Source organism: Chiloscyllium punctatum, chromosome 1, assembly GCF_047496795.1.
Source record: "Chiloscyllium punctatum isolate Juve2018m chromosome 1, sChiPun1.3, whole genome shotgun sequence".
Classification (NCBI taxonomy): Eukaryota; Metazoa; Chordata; class Chondrichthyes; order Orectolobiformes; family Hemiscylliidae; genus Chiloscyllium; species Chiloscyllium punctatum.
This window is the reverse complement of record NC_092739.1, coordinates 141,168,273-141,186,237: the sequence shown is the minus strand read 5'-3', so window position 1 is coordinate 141,186,237 and position 17,965 is coordinate 141,168,273. Positions and strand designations below refer to the sequence as shown.

Genomic DNA, 17,965 nt, shown 5'->3' with positions numbered 1-17,965 from the left:
CAACCATTGACAATTAATTCATGGTCATCGTTGGACTCTTAATTCCTGAATTGTATTGAATTCAAATTCCACCATTTGCTGTGACGGGATTTGAAACCAGATCCATAGGACATTACCTGAGTCTAGGGATTAGTAGTCTAGCAATAACATAGGTAGGCCATCTGCCTTCCCAGACAAGTTGCCCCTAAACTGGAGTGAGTCTGATATCCTTGCTGTGAGGTTTTAAACTAATTTTGGAAGGGAATGGGGAGCAGAGTAGGTGTAAAGTTGGAAGCAGGGTCCGATCAGATATAGAAGGAATGCTAGGACAATCCAGTCAGTAGAGAAGACATAGGTAGGATAAGGCGCATAGGAGGTCCAATTGAAAACTCAATTGTATCTGCTTTAATGGAAGGAGTTTGATTGATAAGACAGATGAACTTATAGATCAACATGTGGGAATATGTTATTTTTGCAATCACTGACACAAAGTTGAAAGAAGGACAGAAGTAGCAGCTCAACATTCACAGGTATAGAACTTACAGGCATGATGGAGAGTTGTAAGAGAAGTGGAGGCACTGCATTATTGAGAAAAGGAAACTATCACTGCGGTAAGGAGAGAGGATGTTCTACAAGGGTCTTCAAATTAGATCATCTGGGAAGAACTGAGAAATGAAAAGGGGTGATTATTTTGTTGGTATTATACCACAGGCTTCACAACATTCAGAGGAGATAGAGTTACAAAAACATAGGCAGACCTCTGAAAGTTGAGAGAAACAGAGTTATAGTTGTAACAGAGTTGTAAATGTGCTAACATTAACTGGGGGAATCGCCTCAGTATGAAAGGATTAGACAGGGTTGAATTTTTAAAGTGCATCCAGGAGTGCTTTTTTTGCCAATACTTAACTGTTCCTCCTCGAGATGGGGCAATGCATGTCCTTATCTGGAATGCAGCCCCATCACATGGTTAAAGTTTCAGTCAGTGTTTTGGGATAGTGACCAAAACTTTGTAAGTTTCAAAATCATTTTAGGAAGGGATAAAGGGATAATGATAGTACAAAAGTTCAGTATCTAAGTTAGGGAAAGGCCAGTTTCAATATCGTTAGACAGGAACTGGCAAACATAGCCTGGGGCCAGCTATTTGCATTGGGAAGTGGGATTCTTTGGAAAAAAAAGTAGAGTGAAAATTCATGACCAAGATTGAACAGCAAGGGGAGCAAGTCCAGGGAACCCGGATGTTGTGAGTTGATAAAGAAGAAGAAGGAAATGATGTACAATGCAGTAAGAAGGAGCTTCAAAACTATCAACAGTGAAGAGGTTGCTCAAGAAGGAAATTAGGAGGGCAAAGAGAAACCATTAAATATCTTTGAAAGATGGCACTAAGGAAAATCCCAAGGTTTTTATAAGTATATTAAGAGTAAGAGGATTACCGGAGAAAAAGTGTGGACTTATTAGAGGCCAAAGAGGCACCCTGTATATGGAATCTGAGGATGTGGGTGAGGTCTTAAATGAATACTACTTAGTTGCATTCACAGAGGAAAAAGACACTGTAACCAGGGACTTCAGTTAAGCTTAATAAGGAGGCGACATTCGACATTTTGACAGGACTACAGGTGCATAAATTCCCAGGGCCTGATGAGATGTAACCCAGAGAGTGGTACAAGAATGGACCATGATATCTGAGAGGGTAGTGGAGGCAAGTCCTGTTTGCAACATTTAAGAAGCATCTGGATGAGCACTTAAGGTGCCCGGGCATAATAGGCTATTACCAAGAGCAGGCAAATGGGAATAATGTAGTTTGGGGTTTGTTGGTTGGCATAGAATGGTCAAAGGGTCTGTTTGTGTGCTGTGAGTTTTTGACTGTATGATGCCCTTTTGTTGATCCTTGTGACAATTTCCTAGTCATAGCCTGCATGCTTAATATCTATAACCAATGCTCTAATATATTACCTCCAACTTAATGATTCTTGTGTGACATCTTATCAGATGTCTTTTAGAAATTTAAGTATATTAGATTTGCTTCCTTTCTTGTATCTACGAATGTGAAAAAAATAATAGCTTAAGTTTCCTTGATCAATATTAAACAGTCCTGCTCATTGTGCATATTTGTGGATTGAGGGTATCTGTGAGATCAGAATTTGAACTGATGACTCCATGGGGAATTACTTAGTACCATCTGTCGTACAGATTGATGGAAATAGATCCTTCATTTGAACTCGTCCATGCAAACCAGAAATCTAAAACTAATCTAGTCTCACTTGCCAGCATTTGGCCCATAGCTGTGCAAACCCTCCTATTCATATACCCATCCAGTTCCTTTTAAATGTTGTATGTAATTGTACCAGCCTTCTCCACTTCCTCTGGCAGCTCATTCCATCCACTCATCACCCTCTGTGTGAAAAAGTTGCCCTTTAGGTCTTTTTTAAATCTTGCTGCTCTCACTATTCTAATATAAATGCCAATGAAATTATTCTTCTAATGACTGTTTTTGCACTTGTTTGTATCATATGGTCTGTGTTTAAATGTATTCCTAGCAAGTGCAGCTCTCATTGTTTTTGTAGAGATTGTGCTTTTGTTTCCAGCACAATTCATTTGAACTCAACGAAGCCATCTCAAAAAAATCACAAAATAATTTGTAAACTCCATTTAGCAGAAATCAGAGGTTTCTGTGGTCTTTTGCACTACTTCTTCAAACATTTGAGCTAGGTCCACAAAAGCAACCATGTCTCCAAGATGGTACAAGCATCATTAGGACTTTGCACTATTTACATGTGCTTGCATGCTTTGGAGAATGCTCAAAAAATTATTCTGGTGCTTTTGGGCACAAGCACACTTGCAGACATGCTTTAAAAACCTTTGGATATAATTTACTTTTCATTTAGTATTAAGTTAAAGCCAGCGACTCAGGTTCAATTCCAGCCTTTGGTGACTGTGGAGCTTGCATATTCTTCCCCTATCTGTATGGATTTCCTCTGGATACTTTGTATTTTTTTTCCACAGTCCAAAAATGTGCAGGTTATGTATTAGCAATGTTAAATTGTCCATAGTGTCCAGGGATTTGTAGGTTAGGTGGAACAGTGTTTGCTAAATGCAGAATTATGTGAATAGGGTAGGAGTCAGGTGGGATGCTGTTCAGACTCAATGGGCCAAATGGCCACTTTCTACACTGTAGGGAATCTGTGATTTAAAATGTAGTCACTTCCTGTCTATGATCCTATTCTATGATTTAATGCTGACTACCCCCAAAATGTGGAGGTGCCAGTGTTGGACTGGGGTAGACAAAGTTGAAAATCACACGACACAAGGCTATAGTCAAACAGGTTTATTTGAAAATAAAAGCTTTCGGAGTGCTGCTCTTTGGTCACGTAGCTTGTGAGGCAGCATACATAGGACGCAGAAATTATAAATAGGACACTAGCTACCTGATGAAGGAGTAGTACTCCGAAAGCTTGTATTTTCAAATAAACCTGTTGGACTAGAACCTGGTGTCATGCGATTTTAGACTTTACACCCATAATAAAAGTGGAGTGTTCTACATTAAGAACAAAGCAAGCTGTGATGAATTTGAATTGAATTTATTGTCACGTCTACCGAGGCACAGTGAAAAGCTTTGTCTTGCAAGCAATACAGGCAGATCATATAGTTAAATAGCATAGATAGTAAATAATAGGTAAACAGTGGCAAAAACCAAAACACAGGTTCAGGCGAATGTTAAGGGTTTGTAAGTCCATTCAGTATTCTAACAACAGTAGGGTAGAAACTGTTTAAATCCGGCTGGTGCGTGTGTTCGGGCTTCTGTACCCTCTCCCCGATGGTAGAGGTTGTAGAAAATCATTGCCAGGGTGGGATGGATCTTTGAGAATGTTGGCGGCCTTTCCTTAACAGCGGTAGATGGATTCTGTAGATGGGAGGTTGGTCTTTGTGATTATCCAGGCTGAGTTCACCACTCTCTGTAACTGTCTCTGATCTTGAATGTAACAGTTGCCATGCCAGGTACTGAGAAATCCAGACAGAATGCTTTCGACAGTGCACCTATAGAAGTTGGCAAGGGTACTTGCTGCCATGCCAAGTTTCTTCAGCTGCCTGAGGAAGAAGAGAAGTTGTTGCGCCTTTGTAATTAGTGCATCCACATGAAGAGTCCAAGAAAGCTTGTTACGGATGACCACTCCCAGGAGCTTGACACTCTCTACTCGTTCCACCTCTGTGCTGTTAATGTGTCGGGGGGCATAAGTAACATCCCACCGAAACTCAGTAATGAGTTCCTTGGTTTTGTCGGCATTGAGAACTAGGTTGTTCTTAGTGCACCATTTTTCCAGGTCTTCCACCTCCCGTCTGTAGTCTGTTTCATTGCCATCTGAGATTCAATGACTATGACTGCGGTGGTGTCATCAGCGAATTTGTAAGTGCCATTTGTCTGGTATTTGGTGATGCAGTCATAGGTGTACAGTGAGTACAGTCAGGGGCTGAGTACTCACCCCTGGGAGGCTCCAGTGTTGAGTGTTAGTGTGGATGAAATATTGTTCCCAGTCTTCACTGGTTGTGGCCTGTGGATCAGAAAACTGAGGATCCAGTTGCAGAGAATGGGGCTTCGTCCACGATACTAAGTTTGGTAACCAGTCTTGAGGGGATAGTAGGGTTGAAGGCTGAACTGTAGTCAATGAGTAAGATTCTTACGGAGCTGATCTTGGTGTCATTGTTCTAGGGAGGAGTGAAGGTCATGTGATATGGCATCTGACGTGGATATGTTGGTCCGATAGGCAAATTGGAGTGGGTCAAGAGTAGTGGGGAGGCAGCACCACTAATCCAAAAAATGGAGTTGATTAATGCCACGACCAGCCTTTCAAAGACTTCATGACCACCGAGGTTAGGGCCACTGGGTGGTAGTCATTGAGACATGCTGCATGAGCCTTTTTGGGCACAGGGATGATGTTGGCCCTCTTAAAACAGGCAGGGACAGTGGCCTGCTGCAGGGAGAGGTTGAAGATGTCTGAGCAGATCTGATTTATGAAATGATTTATCCTGATTAAATGATTTATGTTAATTATGTTAAACCTATTTTCAGTTGTAATGGAACTGCACCAAGTTACCTTTAGTGTATTAAAAAATACTTAAAAAAATTAAATTGTATTTTAAAAATGCCAACCAGTTGTGGTGACTATTGACAGATGTTGCTTTTAGTAACAGATAATAGAGGAAAGGAAAACATTTCTGATTTTTGGAAAATTTGCGCACACGACCGATTGCATTCAAATCAGGAGGTTTCCAAAGTGTGGAAAGAAGGTCCAGTGAGAGATTCTTGAAATTAAACAGCTGCAGATGCTTCATACCAACGGTTGTCTTCTGATTAATCATAGAGAACACTTTGTTTATACATGAGCTTGTTAGCACTTAAAGAGCAAGATGTTATTCCCTTTACAAATGATTCAGCACCATTCATTTGCTGATGCAATCTTAAAGTCGGGTGCATCCAACTTGTGACTCCCAGTTAAGGCCAACAACAGATCGAGCAGGTTTCCTGAGGGGAAGATTTCCTGCATCAAAGGGCCTGTAGCCTTAGAAGGATAGCAGTCCCAATCAGTGGATTGTGGATCAGTGGATCAGTGCAGTCTGTAAGGGCACTTCACCTCTTCAGGGGCCGCCTCACCATTTTAAAAATGAACCATTTTCCTAGAATATCACCAGCAAACTACTTTCAGAAACCTAATAAAAACTGAAAGAATTGTGGGTTGCTGTAAATTAGAGACAAAAATAGATGTTCCTGGGAAAGTTCAGGTCTGAGGGCATCTGTGGATAGAAATCAGAGTTAATGTTCCCTGTCGAGTGACCCTTTCCCTGAGGAAAAAATTCTGTTTTTGTTCCTACTTTCTGGTACCTACTGGCCTTTGGTCCTAGCAGAATGGGTTGTTTAGGGATACTGCAGGGTTCATCTTAGCAACAATCTGCCCAGAACTGACCCTTAAATACGTAGATTGGCCATCAATCACTGGTGGGCAAGCAAACTTGGTGTAGCCTGCTGAAATGATATTCTGGGTATCTTACTTTACACTTTCCTCCCTGTTCCACCTACAAAACTATCTCAGTAAAACTGGTAAAATTCTGCTTAGGGTCCTGGATGTAAAACCTTTAATAGCTTTTGAAAGGGAGAAACTTGAAAAATAATTGTCCAACATTATGGAGGAAGAACAGAGGAGATAGAAATAAAAGGTTGCAATGGACTAAAAAGCTCCATGTACAACTAAAATAACTTCGCAAAATTGCACATAGCTGTGCTGAAGAAATTTTAAAACGCTCAATTTAAAGTTTACAGCAGAGTGCTCCTTGTTTGATTTCCATGCTTTTGATTTCGATATTCTTTTTGTATTTTGTTTAAAGCAATTATATAATTTAAATAAGATCAACTGAGGCTCATTTAAAGAAGTGTCTCATTGTGAATGACATATATCTTAAATATCTTATTAGTAGTTGCAAAAACCTGTTAGGCATCCTTCTTGGAAGATACTATCTGCAGAATAATTTGAGCATTTTATGTCAGAGAAATTCCAGAAGTGAAAAATATGATAAAATCATGTTGTCTAGAAATTACTGGAAGGCGAATTTGAAGAAGATTGGGACTTAACAGAAGAACAGTAGCTCTGCATACAAGGTCTGAGTGACATAGATTCCTCAGCAGTGAAGCTTGCTGATTATAGCACATTATGGGAGGTATTTTCTGTTGAACAAGACAAAGACAATGCATATTGAATCTTTGTTAATGAAACAGCAGCTTTTGAAATTCATGATGTAGTTACACACTAAAAAAACACTGCTGAAATAGATCTTGATCAAGTAATTGTACTGTGGTTTCAGTGACTGAGTTCTTTGAATCGATTTAGTAGAAACAATTTGGCCTTTATGAATTAGTTGAAGGGTTTCAGGTCACTTGGCAGGAACAGATGAAGGAAATGTACCCCAACCAGTTGAGTAATCTATCTGGGAATGTCTGAAACTGACTACTCATGATGGCCCTGCTAGTAAGACTTGACCTCGAACTAGATGGATGAGGGAGAACAACTAGACAGTTTCTTCATAGTTTCATCAGATTAGTGGAGAATGGCAAATAATCCTTTCTTCGACAAATGATTGAAGTAAGGTTTGTGTAATCAGCTATCTTTGAGGGAATCTAATCAAGTCTCCATAGCTTCATTAGTTAGTTGGCAACAACATGGATAGTATATATGGTCATTATGACTGCAGCTAGATGATATATTATAATGGCTTTAGAGAAACTTGAGCTGGGCTCAGATTCGTGACTTTAAATTACAATTTGTGCACTCTTTCCTGTAATAAAGGGAAGTCTACACAAGATGGCAGACAATATCTACTAGTTTCAGTTGTGTAGTACATCATAAATTTTCAGTCTTGCCGGGTTTTATATGTAGTTGTTTAGATTGCTGCATGGTTCATTTTTTTTTGTCAGGGGTTTGTCTTGACCACAAGTTAAGAGTTGGGGTGGTTGGAAATTTGTTCTTCCTGATGAAATCAAAAGCTGGAAATTCTTCTTTCAGTTGCCAGATTAGGGGCTAGCAGTATGATGATACCCCAAAAACTGGATGTGATGGGGATAAAGTAGCCCTCTTGATTAGAACCACGACCATAAACATTTGCTCCCTCCGCCATTGATGCACAGCAGCAGTTGTGTGTACCATCTACAAGATGCATTGTAGAAATTTCATCAATTCTCCTTGACAGCATCCAGGACAAGCATGGTGGCTTAGTAGTTAGTACTGCTGCCTCACAGTGCCAGGGACTGTTAGATTCTACCCTCAGGCGACTGTGCGAAGTTTGCTCATTTTCCCCATGTCTGAGTGAACTTCGTCTGGGTACTCCAGTGTCCTCCCACAGTCCACAGATGTGCATATTAGGTGGATTGGTTATGCTAAATTGCAGATAGTGTCCAGGAATGTGCAGGCTTCATGGATTAGCCACGGGAAATGCAGGGTTACAGGGACTGTATAGGTGGGGTAGGTATGAGTTGGATGCTGTTCTGAGGGTCGGTTTGGGTTCAATGGGTCAAATGGCCTGCTTCCACACTGTAGGGATTCTATTATCTTGTGCTATTCTTCTTCCAAACACACAGCCCCCACCACAAGGACAGCATACAATGGGAACACAATGACCTGCAAGTTCCCTCTCAAGCTACTCACCATCTTGAAGTACGTCACCGTTGCTTTACTGTGGCTGGGTTAAAATCCTGCAACTTTCTTCGCAAAAGGACATTCGTGAACTGGATTGGTTTTCTGTTCCTAACAGCGTTGTGGGAGTATGTACTTCAAATAGACTACAGCAGTTCAAGAAAGCAACTCACCAATACTATCGCAAAGGCACTTGGGACTGTGCAACAAATTCTACTCCAGCCAGCATCATCCACATATCCGAGATGAATAATTAATAGGGGGCTGGCAAAACTGAAGAACTTCTTGTTGGATGAAAGAACTTGGTTTTAGAGCACTCCTGTTCCTCATGTCTCACGTGCCTGAGCAGAGTTGAAGTTTTAAAACTCAGCTGGGCTTCTCCTTGCTGGTTGGCTTCTCCCATCAGGTTTCTGCTGGAAGTTTGCAGGCAGTGCATGACATCCCCTAGATTGGTGAAATATTGTAAGGCAGGATGATGAACAACTCAGCCATGACTTTTATATCTTTAGTTAAAACTCACACAATACCAGTTTTTAGTCCAACAGATTTATTTGGAAGTACTAGCTTTCGGAGCGCTGCTCCTTCATCAGGTAACTAGTGGGGCAGATTATAAGACACAGAATTTATAGCAAAAGATCATAGTGTCATGCAACTGATATATTTTAAACATACCTAGATTGCTGTTAAGTCTTTAATCACTTTGAACGGCTTGCAGGTATTGATTCATTAATGTGTAAATCCCAGAACTACTTTCAAGTCACATTCCTGAGGTAACTTAAGGTTTAATAAAACAAAAAGGTGACATCTCAGTTTAGACAATGTGTTAAAGGTGTGAGGTTAGATTCTGTCTGTATCTCAACCTTGAGTCAGACTGGTTCTATTTCCAAAGTAGGAATTTATGAAATGTCACATGGATTGACTGCCTGCAGATTATATGCTTTTTAAACTGAATAGAATGTATCTGTAAATACAATTCTGCAATTGCAAATTCAGCCAATAGATGTGTGTGTGTGTGTGCGCGTGTGAAGGAGAAAGAATGTGTGTGTGGGAGAGGGTGTATGCATTTGTGTGGAGTGTATATGTGTGTGTTTGAGACAGAGCATGTGTGTGTGTGTCAGAGACAGAGAGAGTATATTGTGTCGTGGGGTCAGCTGGAGTGTGGCATGAGCCCAAGGTCCAAACCTTGACCTTGATTTTGCTTATGACTGCATAGGAGAAAATTCTTTCGTAAGACTACCAACTGTGTTGTTCCCTTCAAAAGCAAAGAGAGGGCAACTTCTTTCCTTGGCCAATTAGAAATTCCACAGTTCAAATTGCAAAGGAAATACTTGCTAATCAATGACCTAAACAAAGCATTTCATAGATAATAAAGCCATACTCAAAATTCTAGACGTAATTCTATTTGTAATGTTTAAAGTGGAAGAACAGAGACCAGGCAAAATCTTGCAGTACTTCCCAGAATGGGAGGCAAGACAGGAGAGAGAATTGTGGGGCAGGAGGCAGAAATTCAAAGTCTCAATGGTCAGATGAACTTTTATATCAAAGTTCTCCAAACTTGAAAGGCAGGTCATACTTCTGGGCAACGCCAGCAAGTGTCAGAACCTTTTTTGTATGTACTTTCATCTCACCAAGAATGGTCATTAAAATGCTTGATCAGCTGAATAAAATTTCCCTTAAAAATTAAGTTCTCTTCCAATTAAGAAATGTATTTGGATAATGGGTGGCATGGTGACAGAGTACTGCTGCCTCACAGCGTCAAGTTCAATTCCAACCTTGGTGACTGTGTGGAGTTTGCACATTCTCCCCATGTTTGTGCAGGTTTCTAGTTAGTGCTCGTTTCCTCCCATAGCCCAAAGATGTGAAGATTTGGTTGGTTTGCCATGCTAAATTCCCCTGTAATGTTTAGGGATGTGCAGGCTAGATGGGTTCGCCATGATAAATGCAGGGTTATGGGTATAGATGGGCTGGGTTTTGATGGGATGCTGTTCGGAGGGTCAGTGCAGATTTGATGGGCCAAATGGCTTCTTTGCACAATGTAGGGATTCTATGATTCCGTAATCAAATATATAATAAGGCTAAGCAATCCCACAGCAAGCATGTCTAAGCTGCACAGTCTTGCCATATCCAGATTATGAATGATGGTGGCTACTAAATAACCAACAGATTATTCTCATTCTCAGTGACAGAGGGGCCCAGCATAGCCTTGCAAAAGACAAGGCTGAAGTACTTGTACCCATCTTCATTCATAAGTGCTAAGTGGATGATCAACCTTGGCCTCTTCCAAGGGTCATAGCATCGCACATACTAGTCTTCAACCAATTTAGTTCACTCCACATATTACCAAGAAATATCTGAAAGTGTTGCATGCTGAGAAGGCTATGGGCCCTGAAGACATTCCAGCAACAGTACTAAAGACTTCTGCTGCAGGACTAGCCATGCCATTGGCTCAGCAATTTCAGTGCAGTTAGAACCTGACCATGTGGAAAATTGCACAAATATGTCATGCCTTCAAAAAGCAGGAAGAATCCATCTTGGCCAGTAACTAGCCTATCTGTCTATTCTCGATCATCAGCGAGGGGATGGAAGGGATTTTCAGCAGGTGCTATTAAACATCATTTGGAAAGCAATAACCTGCTTACTGATGTACAGTTTGGATTCTGTCATGACCTCCATATTAAAACATGGACAAAAGAGCTGAATTCCAGAAGTGAGGGAAGACTGATTGCCCTTGTTATTAAATTTGACCAAGTATGCTGTCAAGGAACACTAGTAAAATTAGAGTCCATGTTTTCAAGGAGAAAACACGCTGCTGGTTGGAATCAGACTTAGCACAAGAGAGGTCTGGGATGGGTTTGGATCTGGAAAGTCCCATATTTTTTCTTCAGAATAGCATTAGTTTTTTGTGAAATTCCATTTGGATTCCAAGAGCCAGGCAACCATGGCACTGCGATCTGCTGGAGTCGCAGGATTCTCACAATGCAAGAAATGATAGACAATGCACGGATGGTTTTGTGAGCTTTCTTGAAACATTTAGTTGTACTCATCAACAGAAAATGTTTCCAATCTTTGTGCAACTCACACCAAACAACAAATGTTCTAGGTTTGTGCTTGCTATCCAGTGAGCTCCCATGGTGCCAATATTCTGGATCATTCTCAAGTGCCTCAAGTCTTTGTACAGTTTCATTTGCAGGACTGACTGGAACATGAGGGATACCCCATAAGGTCTGGCTGCTGTCATCAGTTTGGAACCAAGGAACACTGTTTCAGAATAAAAGGCAAGATATTTAGGTCTAATGAGGGGAAATTTCTCCATTCAGAGGAGGCAAATCTTTGGAGTTCTGTACCCAAGAAAGCTGTGGAAGCTCAGTCATTACATTCAATACAGAGTTGATAGATTTCTAGTTTGTAGCGGCATGTATGGGTATGGGATTAGTATGGAAAAATAGTATGAGGTAGGTGATAAGCCATGATCTGGAATGCCAGAGAAAGCTTATTACGCTGACTGGCCTACTCCACTCCTGATTTCCTATCAATTCTCAAAGTACCATCAAGGAGAGATGCAATTCCTGCTCGTTGATCCAACAAGAATTGTGTGCAATGAGCTGAGAACCATGTAATCATGTTTAAAAAAAAAACTTTGACCCAGCCCTCAGTGGAAGTGAAGCACACCCTTCCATGCATGGCGCCAAACACATACTTAATGGAAGATTTTGCCTTGGGACATTTTGAAGTTAACTGACCTCAGCCGTGAGCATGAAAAGGCTCCTCCCATCTATCCTAGACTGGAAGAGACAAACTGCAGAGTCTTAAGCTTTCATTTGTTTTTTGGTGATACTTGCTGGAAATATGTAATTGGTCACATTGAAATGACCTTTGTTACGGTGCCCTTGTGATGGAATAGCTTGCCACCGCCTTGTTCAGACACCCAGGAGGAATAGCAACTGTGTAGACCTATTGGAAAACTGATGCATCATGGAATTGTATCTCTTTGTCAGAGCCTTCAGAAAAGGGAATATATGTTTATTACAAAACCTGTTTGCTGACCATAATTGACCAGATGTATTAGAGATGAATGTTTCTAGAACAAATTAAGCATACAAGAAAGGTACATATATCCTGGGATTTGTACATAAAAGCAATAGATATTTTAAAAAAAGGTTGATTTCCATTAATAATTTTACTTAGCAGCAGCTGACATTCTGGATGGAGTTCTAAGTGATAGAAAAGATATGGGGTTATTGGAAAAGGTCAGATTAATTAAATGGTACCAGAGGTAGAGTTCTGATGAAAGTCTCTTTTTAAAAATATGGAGTTGTTTTCACTGGAATAGCGAAGGCTACAACAGCAAATAATTTAATGTATTTTGCATTAAGCAGGAAAAATAGATAGTAAAGCTTTGGCTTAGAATTCAATTGGAGTTGCTCATGTTTGCTGCCAGCAGTCAGGAATCCCATTTAAGTGTGTCACTGGGTTTCTGCTACTCTCCCAACAGCTACAGCTCCTAGCAATTATATCTATTTGTTCATAAAACAGTAGTGTGAGATCACACCTTTAGGAATATTACTTGAAAAATTATGGGGGAGGTTAGAAGAAACCTTAGAATTTACAGTTCTGGGATCATGAAATATTTTACTACTAATGTTTTTTTTTTCCTGCCAGAAACCATAACTTCATTTAAAAGGAAACTGTGTAAGCATGTGTGAAGGAAGAATAGAACATCTTTAAAGAGAGAGAAATAAATGTATCGTTACTTCCGGTTAAAGAATAGTGCCAATACAGACTTCTTACACTGCAAGTATAGTGACCCCTAATTTTAAAAAAGACTGGATATGTTGCTATGAGAACATTGTTTATGCATTTTAAAATTTAGCAAAATATCAAAGAGTATGAAAATATTTGATCTAGTCTTGCCTGTTCATGTGTTCTATCTAAATCGTATCAATCCTCTATGAGTTCTTTGGTACCTTCAGAAGATCAAAGTAAGACTTCAATAGCTTATTTGGTTTAGAATTTTCAATTTCCTTTTCTGTTTTCTAACCTCAGCCAGTATTTAGCTCTGAATGTCATGTTCTGAGTTCATGCTCCATGGTAAAACTTGAGCACAGCAGAGTTGAGGATGTGTAGTATTGTTGAAGCTGTCATCCTAATAAGCACAACACTAAACTGACGTCCTGTGTTCAGAAGGATATAAAGATCTCTTGTTGCTATTCAAAGAGCAGAGTTTCTCATGATTTCATGACAAGTAGTCTGTTTAATGCAGCTGAGAAAAGTACAGATTGAGTGGTCATTTACTTTGTTTGCTATTCGTGGGATCTTCCTGTCGGCAATTCATTGTACCCATTTTCACAGGGACACCCTTCAAAGTAAGTAAAATAAAAACCAAATGTTGGCGAAAGACTTCAAGTGTAGGAGTGTGCATGGAGAGAGAAGTAAAGTTAGTTTTTGGAGTCAGAGTCCTACAGCACAGAGACAGGCCTTTTATCTAAACTGGTCCATGCTGACCAAAATTTTCGTCTACGCTAACCCCATTTTCCTGCACTTTGCCCATGTCCTTCTAACCCTTTCTTATTCATGTCTGGTATGGCTCTCAGAGCTCAAGGGAGTTTGTACAATGTTGACTTTTATGCTGTGCATAAAATGGGGAGGAGCAGCAAGTGGGGAAAATGTGCGTTAAAGCAAAGGGCAAAGAGAGTGTTAATTGTCATAGTGAACAAATATATCTACAAAGTAGGTGTTCCTTCAAGATATTCTGATGACATGATGAGCTTATTTAAATTTACAAATGGTTTACAGTTTGCTATAAGTTAACAGTTCTCAAAATGTAATGTTAAAACTATTATGAACGTGCTTCATATTTAATTTTTGAGGACTCGAGTTTGAAGTATTGTGGAGATATGTGGATTTCTTTTTAGAAAAGCTAGTGAAAAGATGCATTGAAATTTTTATTAGCTATAATTTATTGGTTCCACATGGTTTTGGATGCTTGAACTAATTTCAGGAGAAGCACCTTATGTTACGACTGGGTTTTAAGGCTGTTATGTTTGAATGGTATTTGTAGGCATGGTATTTGTAAGGAATGTATGCTATGAATAAACTGCTCAACCTGAGACTCCTGTCTGTGTAACACTTGTGTTGTGAGATCAGAGTGAAAATTGATTGTTGTTCTGGAAGAATGACTGAAAATGTCTCAATTTTGCATTTCCTAAGTAAACTTTGTCTGCCAAGATACAGGAGGCAACTGTGTATGATTAGTGGCTTGACTACATATGCAAGAATGCCAGTTTGATAGATGGAATGGTTCTACACATTATCCTCTTTCCTCTTCAATAATAACCACCATTTTCTATAAGGGTCTCTTTAAAGTGAATTTCTCCAAAGAGAAATTTGTTTATTTTTCCCTTTATGTGGTTGTGTATGTTTCTGTGTGCAAGTATGTGTTTTGGCTGGTTGGGGTCGGAGTGGTGTGGGGTGGTGATAAATGTTTATATTTGTATATTATGCATTGTATGTGTTAAATAATTCTGCATTTTCATTGAGTTTTGTTTACAGTAACTAATTTTGTTTATCGATCTTTTTATTTTGAGCCGAATATCGAGAAAGCATACAATTGGCAATACGGTATCAGGATTTGAGTATTAGTTTTCACCGTGCGACTGGTAGAGTAGTAGAGCTAGAGTGACAAAACATTCCTTCTATCTTGCTTTTAACAAAATGTGCAATTTTGGATTTTTTCCATCAAAAAAAACTTTGTTCTTTCAAGTGTTAGTTGCATTGTACCTTTTTATAGTTTAGCTCACCCAAACTCTGTCCATTTTCATTTTCCCCTGAGTGACCTCCAGAATTATCTATAATCCTTGGAGTAAGTTGCTTGCTACAAACTTCATCAAATTCACTGGCAAGTTGTAATGTATATAATGACAGTGTTAGTCAAAGTGGGTCTGCATTAATGTGAATGTTAGTGCAAAGGTTAATGAAACTAGAACAGTGATTGTGCAGCACATTATCTTCTATTGATTTTTTTTTTAATATATGTTCTTCCAACAGCCTGCCTGGAACTTCGGATGGAACAGACATACAGGCATCTACATCAAGACCTGAATTATGCAATGATCATGACAAAAAACGGAAAAGGGAAGAAGAGATGAAGAAAGCTCCTGTGAGGTCTTTTGGGATTGACCTTTACTATTGGGGAAAAGAGGAGTCAACAACTGGCAGAATTCTCAAGTAATTTATTTTTCAGTTTGATTTTTATTGTTGACGTATTACATAAATTGCAGATAAAGGGTTATTGCAAAGGTGAATAGGTAGGAGGGCATGGGTTCTAATCTCACGTTAAATGTAGCATTGTTTAACTTGAGAATTGGAAATATTTTAGTTTGAAGTGAGGAAGTTATGTCAGTAATGGTTGCTTTGAAATGCAAAATGAATTTCAAGAATGGCACTCAGCGTATCCAATCAAATTCATCAGAGTACTGAGCTACACAGTCAATATTATAAAGTAAACAGAAATTCAGGCTCAACTTGTAATAGACTACAGTTGGAACATATGTTGAACAAGCATCTCAAGACAAGCAATAGCTAATCACTTAAGAAAGATAATAGATACTATCTCCTCATCGCTGAAAATGTGTTGCTGGAAAAGCGCAGCAGGTCAGGCAACATCCAAGGAGCAGGAGAATCGACATTTCGCGTATGAGCCCTTCTTCAGGAATGAAGAAGGGCTCATGTCCAAAACGTCGATTCTCCTGCTTCTTGGATGCTGCCTGATCTGCTGCGCTTTTCCAGCAACACATTTTCAGCTCTGACTTCCAGCATCTGCAGTCCTCACTTTCTCCGCTATCTCCTCATCCTAAAGTTATTTTTTATATAACACACCATTCTGACTTGAAACTATGTTGCTATTGCTTCCTAGGGTCATTGAGATATACAGCACAGAAACAGACTCTTCAGTCCAACTCATCCATGCTGACCAGATATCCTATATAAATTAAGTCCCATTTGCCAGCATTTTGTCCATCTCCCTCCTCATTCCTATACCCATCCAGATGCCTTTTAAATGTTGTAATAGTACCAGCCTCCACCACTTCCTCTGAAAGCTCATTTCATACCTGCACCTCCCTCTAAATGAAAAAGGTGCCCTTAGGTCCCATTTAAGTCTTACCCCACTCACCCTAAACCAATGCCATCTAGATTGGACTCCTGCACCCCGAGGAAAAGACCTTGACTATGTATCCTATCCATACCTCTTGTGGTTTTATAAACCTGTATAAGGTAACCCCTCAGCCTCTGACGCTCCTGGGAAAATAGCCCTAATCTATTCAACCTCTCCCTGTAGCTCAAACCCTCTAACCCTGGCAACATCCTTGTAAGTCTTTTCTGAACCCTTTCATTTCACTGCCACTGCGTCAAAATAATGAAATTCTCTTCCTGCCTAACACTGGATGTGCCTGTAATAGACGGACTCTTGCAGTTCAGGAACGTGGATCATCACTGCATTCTTAAGGCCAAAAGGTCAGCAATGCATCCATGATCGAATCGGGGAGAAAAGACAGATTCTGAGTTTTAAAACCAGGAACATTGAAAATTGATTATAAAAGGGAGAATTAAACTAAGTAGGGGTTTGCCTTAATTTTGGGCAGGTTCTAAATGTAGTATTGGGATTCTGAGAAAGTTTCAGTAAGGATTCAGCAGGATGACATTAAGTTGAAATGATGAGTATGTTTTCAATTTTAAACAATTTTGTATTCAGTTGGCAAGCTCACCCTGAACCCATGAGATCTAACTTTACTAATTAGTCTACCATGCGGAACCTCGTCAAAGGGTTTACTAAAGACCACGTAAATGATATCCGCCACTCTGTCCTCACATATCTTATTGATATATATTCTAAAATCATGGAGCCATCACCATTAGATAAAAGTATAAGCAATATAACATGATCAGGACAATGCATAAAATACTTTATTCCAAAAAACTCTTTGTTTATCAAATGTAGCTCACGTTGATCATGCTGATTTTTGAGGAATACAAATCATTTGTCTTAATGATACTTACAAAGGTAGAACTCATTGAGAACATACTTCACTGGTAATTGTCATTTCTATTGAATTTTAAATCTTGCTTGATAAAGTTTTTTATTAGGAATCTTCAAATTGATCACAAGGAATTGATGATGAGGCTCAAAGGAGAAATAGAGGACCAGGTAGACAGACCTATAATTTGAACATTTCAGCTTTGTTGAAAAGCCATAGATTAAGATGGGAGAAATGCTCTTTTGTACCCAGTTAAAACCTGATTTCTTGAAGTATTACAGTTATAATTATAACTGGAGTGTTACCTTCAACAAGACATAACATTTTCCTTTCTACTTAAATGTAAAAATTAAAATAACTTCTTAAAAAGATTTAGCAGGTTTGACACTGTAGGCTGTTGCTTACTGATAGCAGCTAGTGTTGCATCACTGTGTAGTCTGCTTACTCGAGGTTTTGAATGTAACATTTTCCATTGCAAAGCAAGGGAAACATTTGATTTGTGGCAGTAGTGGATCTGTCATTGGCCAAATGATCTGTTACTTGCCCGAGGGAAAAATTGGAAGACGGAAGTTTTAGAAGCATCTTCACTTAAGTGTGTCTGATTGTGGTTATTAGTTCTTAAAAGTACTGAAACACTTATAGCTGATGCTCCTGTGACATCAAGATAGCTATTCTTGAGCCCACAAGGTAACCTGATAGAATTTCTAACAGCTTCAACTTGTCCTTTCCTCTTGAGGAACATTTACATTGAGCTACATTATTATCTTCCACCTTTCTGTTTTT

At 39.4% G+C, this 17,965-nt stretch overlaps 1 protein-coding gene across 5 annotated transcripts in view; it reads left to right on the top strand.

Annotated features, from left to right (window-relative positions):
* The window catches only part of uvssa (UV-stimulated scaffold protein A), a 114,059-nt gene that overhangs the window by 62,474 nt on the left and 33,620 nt on the right, over window positions 1-17,965 (top strand). For all 5 annotated transcript variants that reach the window (XM_072575783.1, XM_072575773.1, XM_072575764.1 and 2 more), the window contains one exon: window positions 15,195-15,374. In XM_072575783.1, the coding sequence (XP_072431884.1) occupies window positions 15,195-15,374 (180 nt within the window). The remainder of the gene's footprint in view (window positions 1-15,194; window positions 15,375-17,965) is intronic.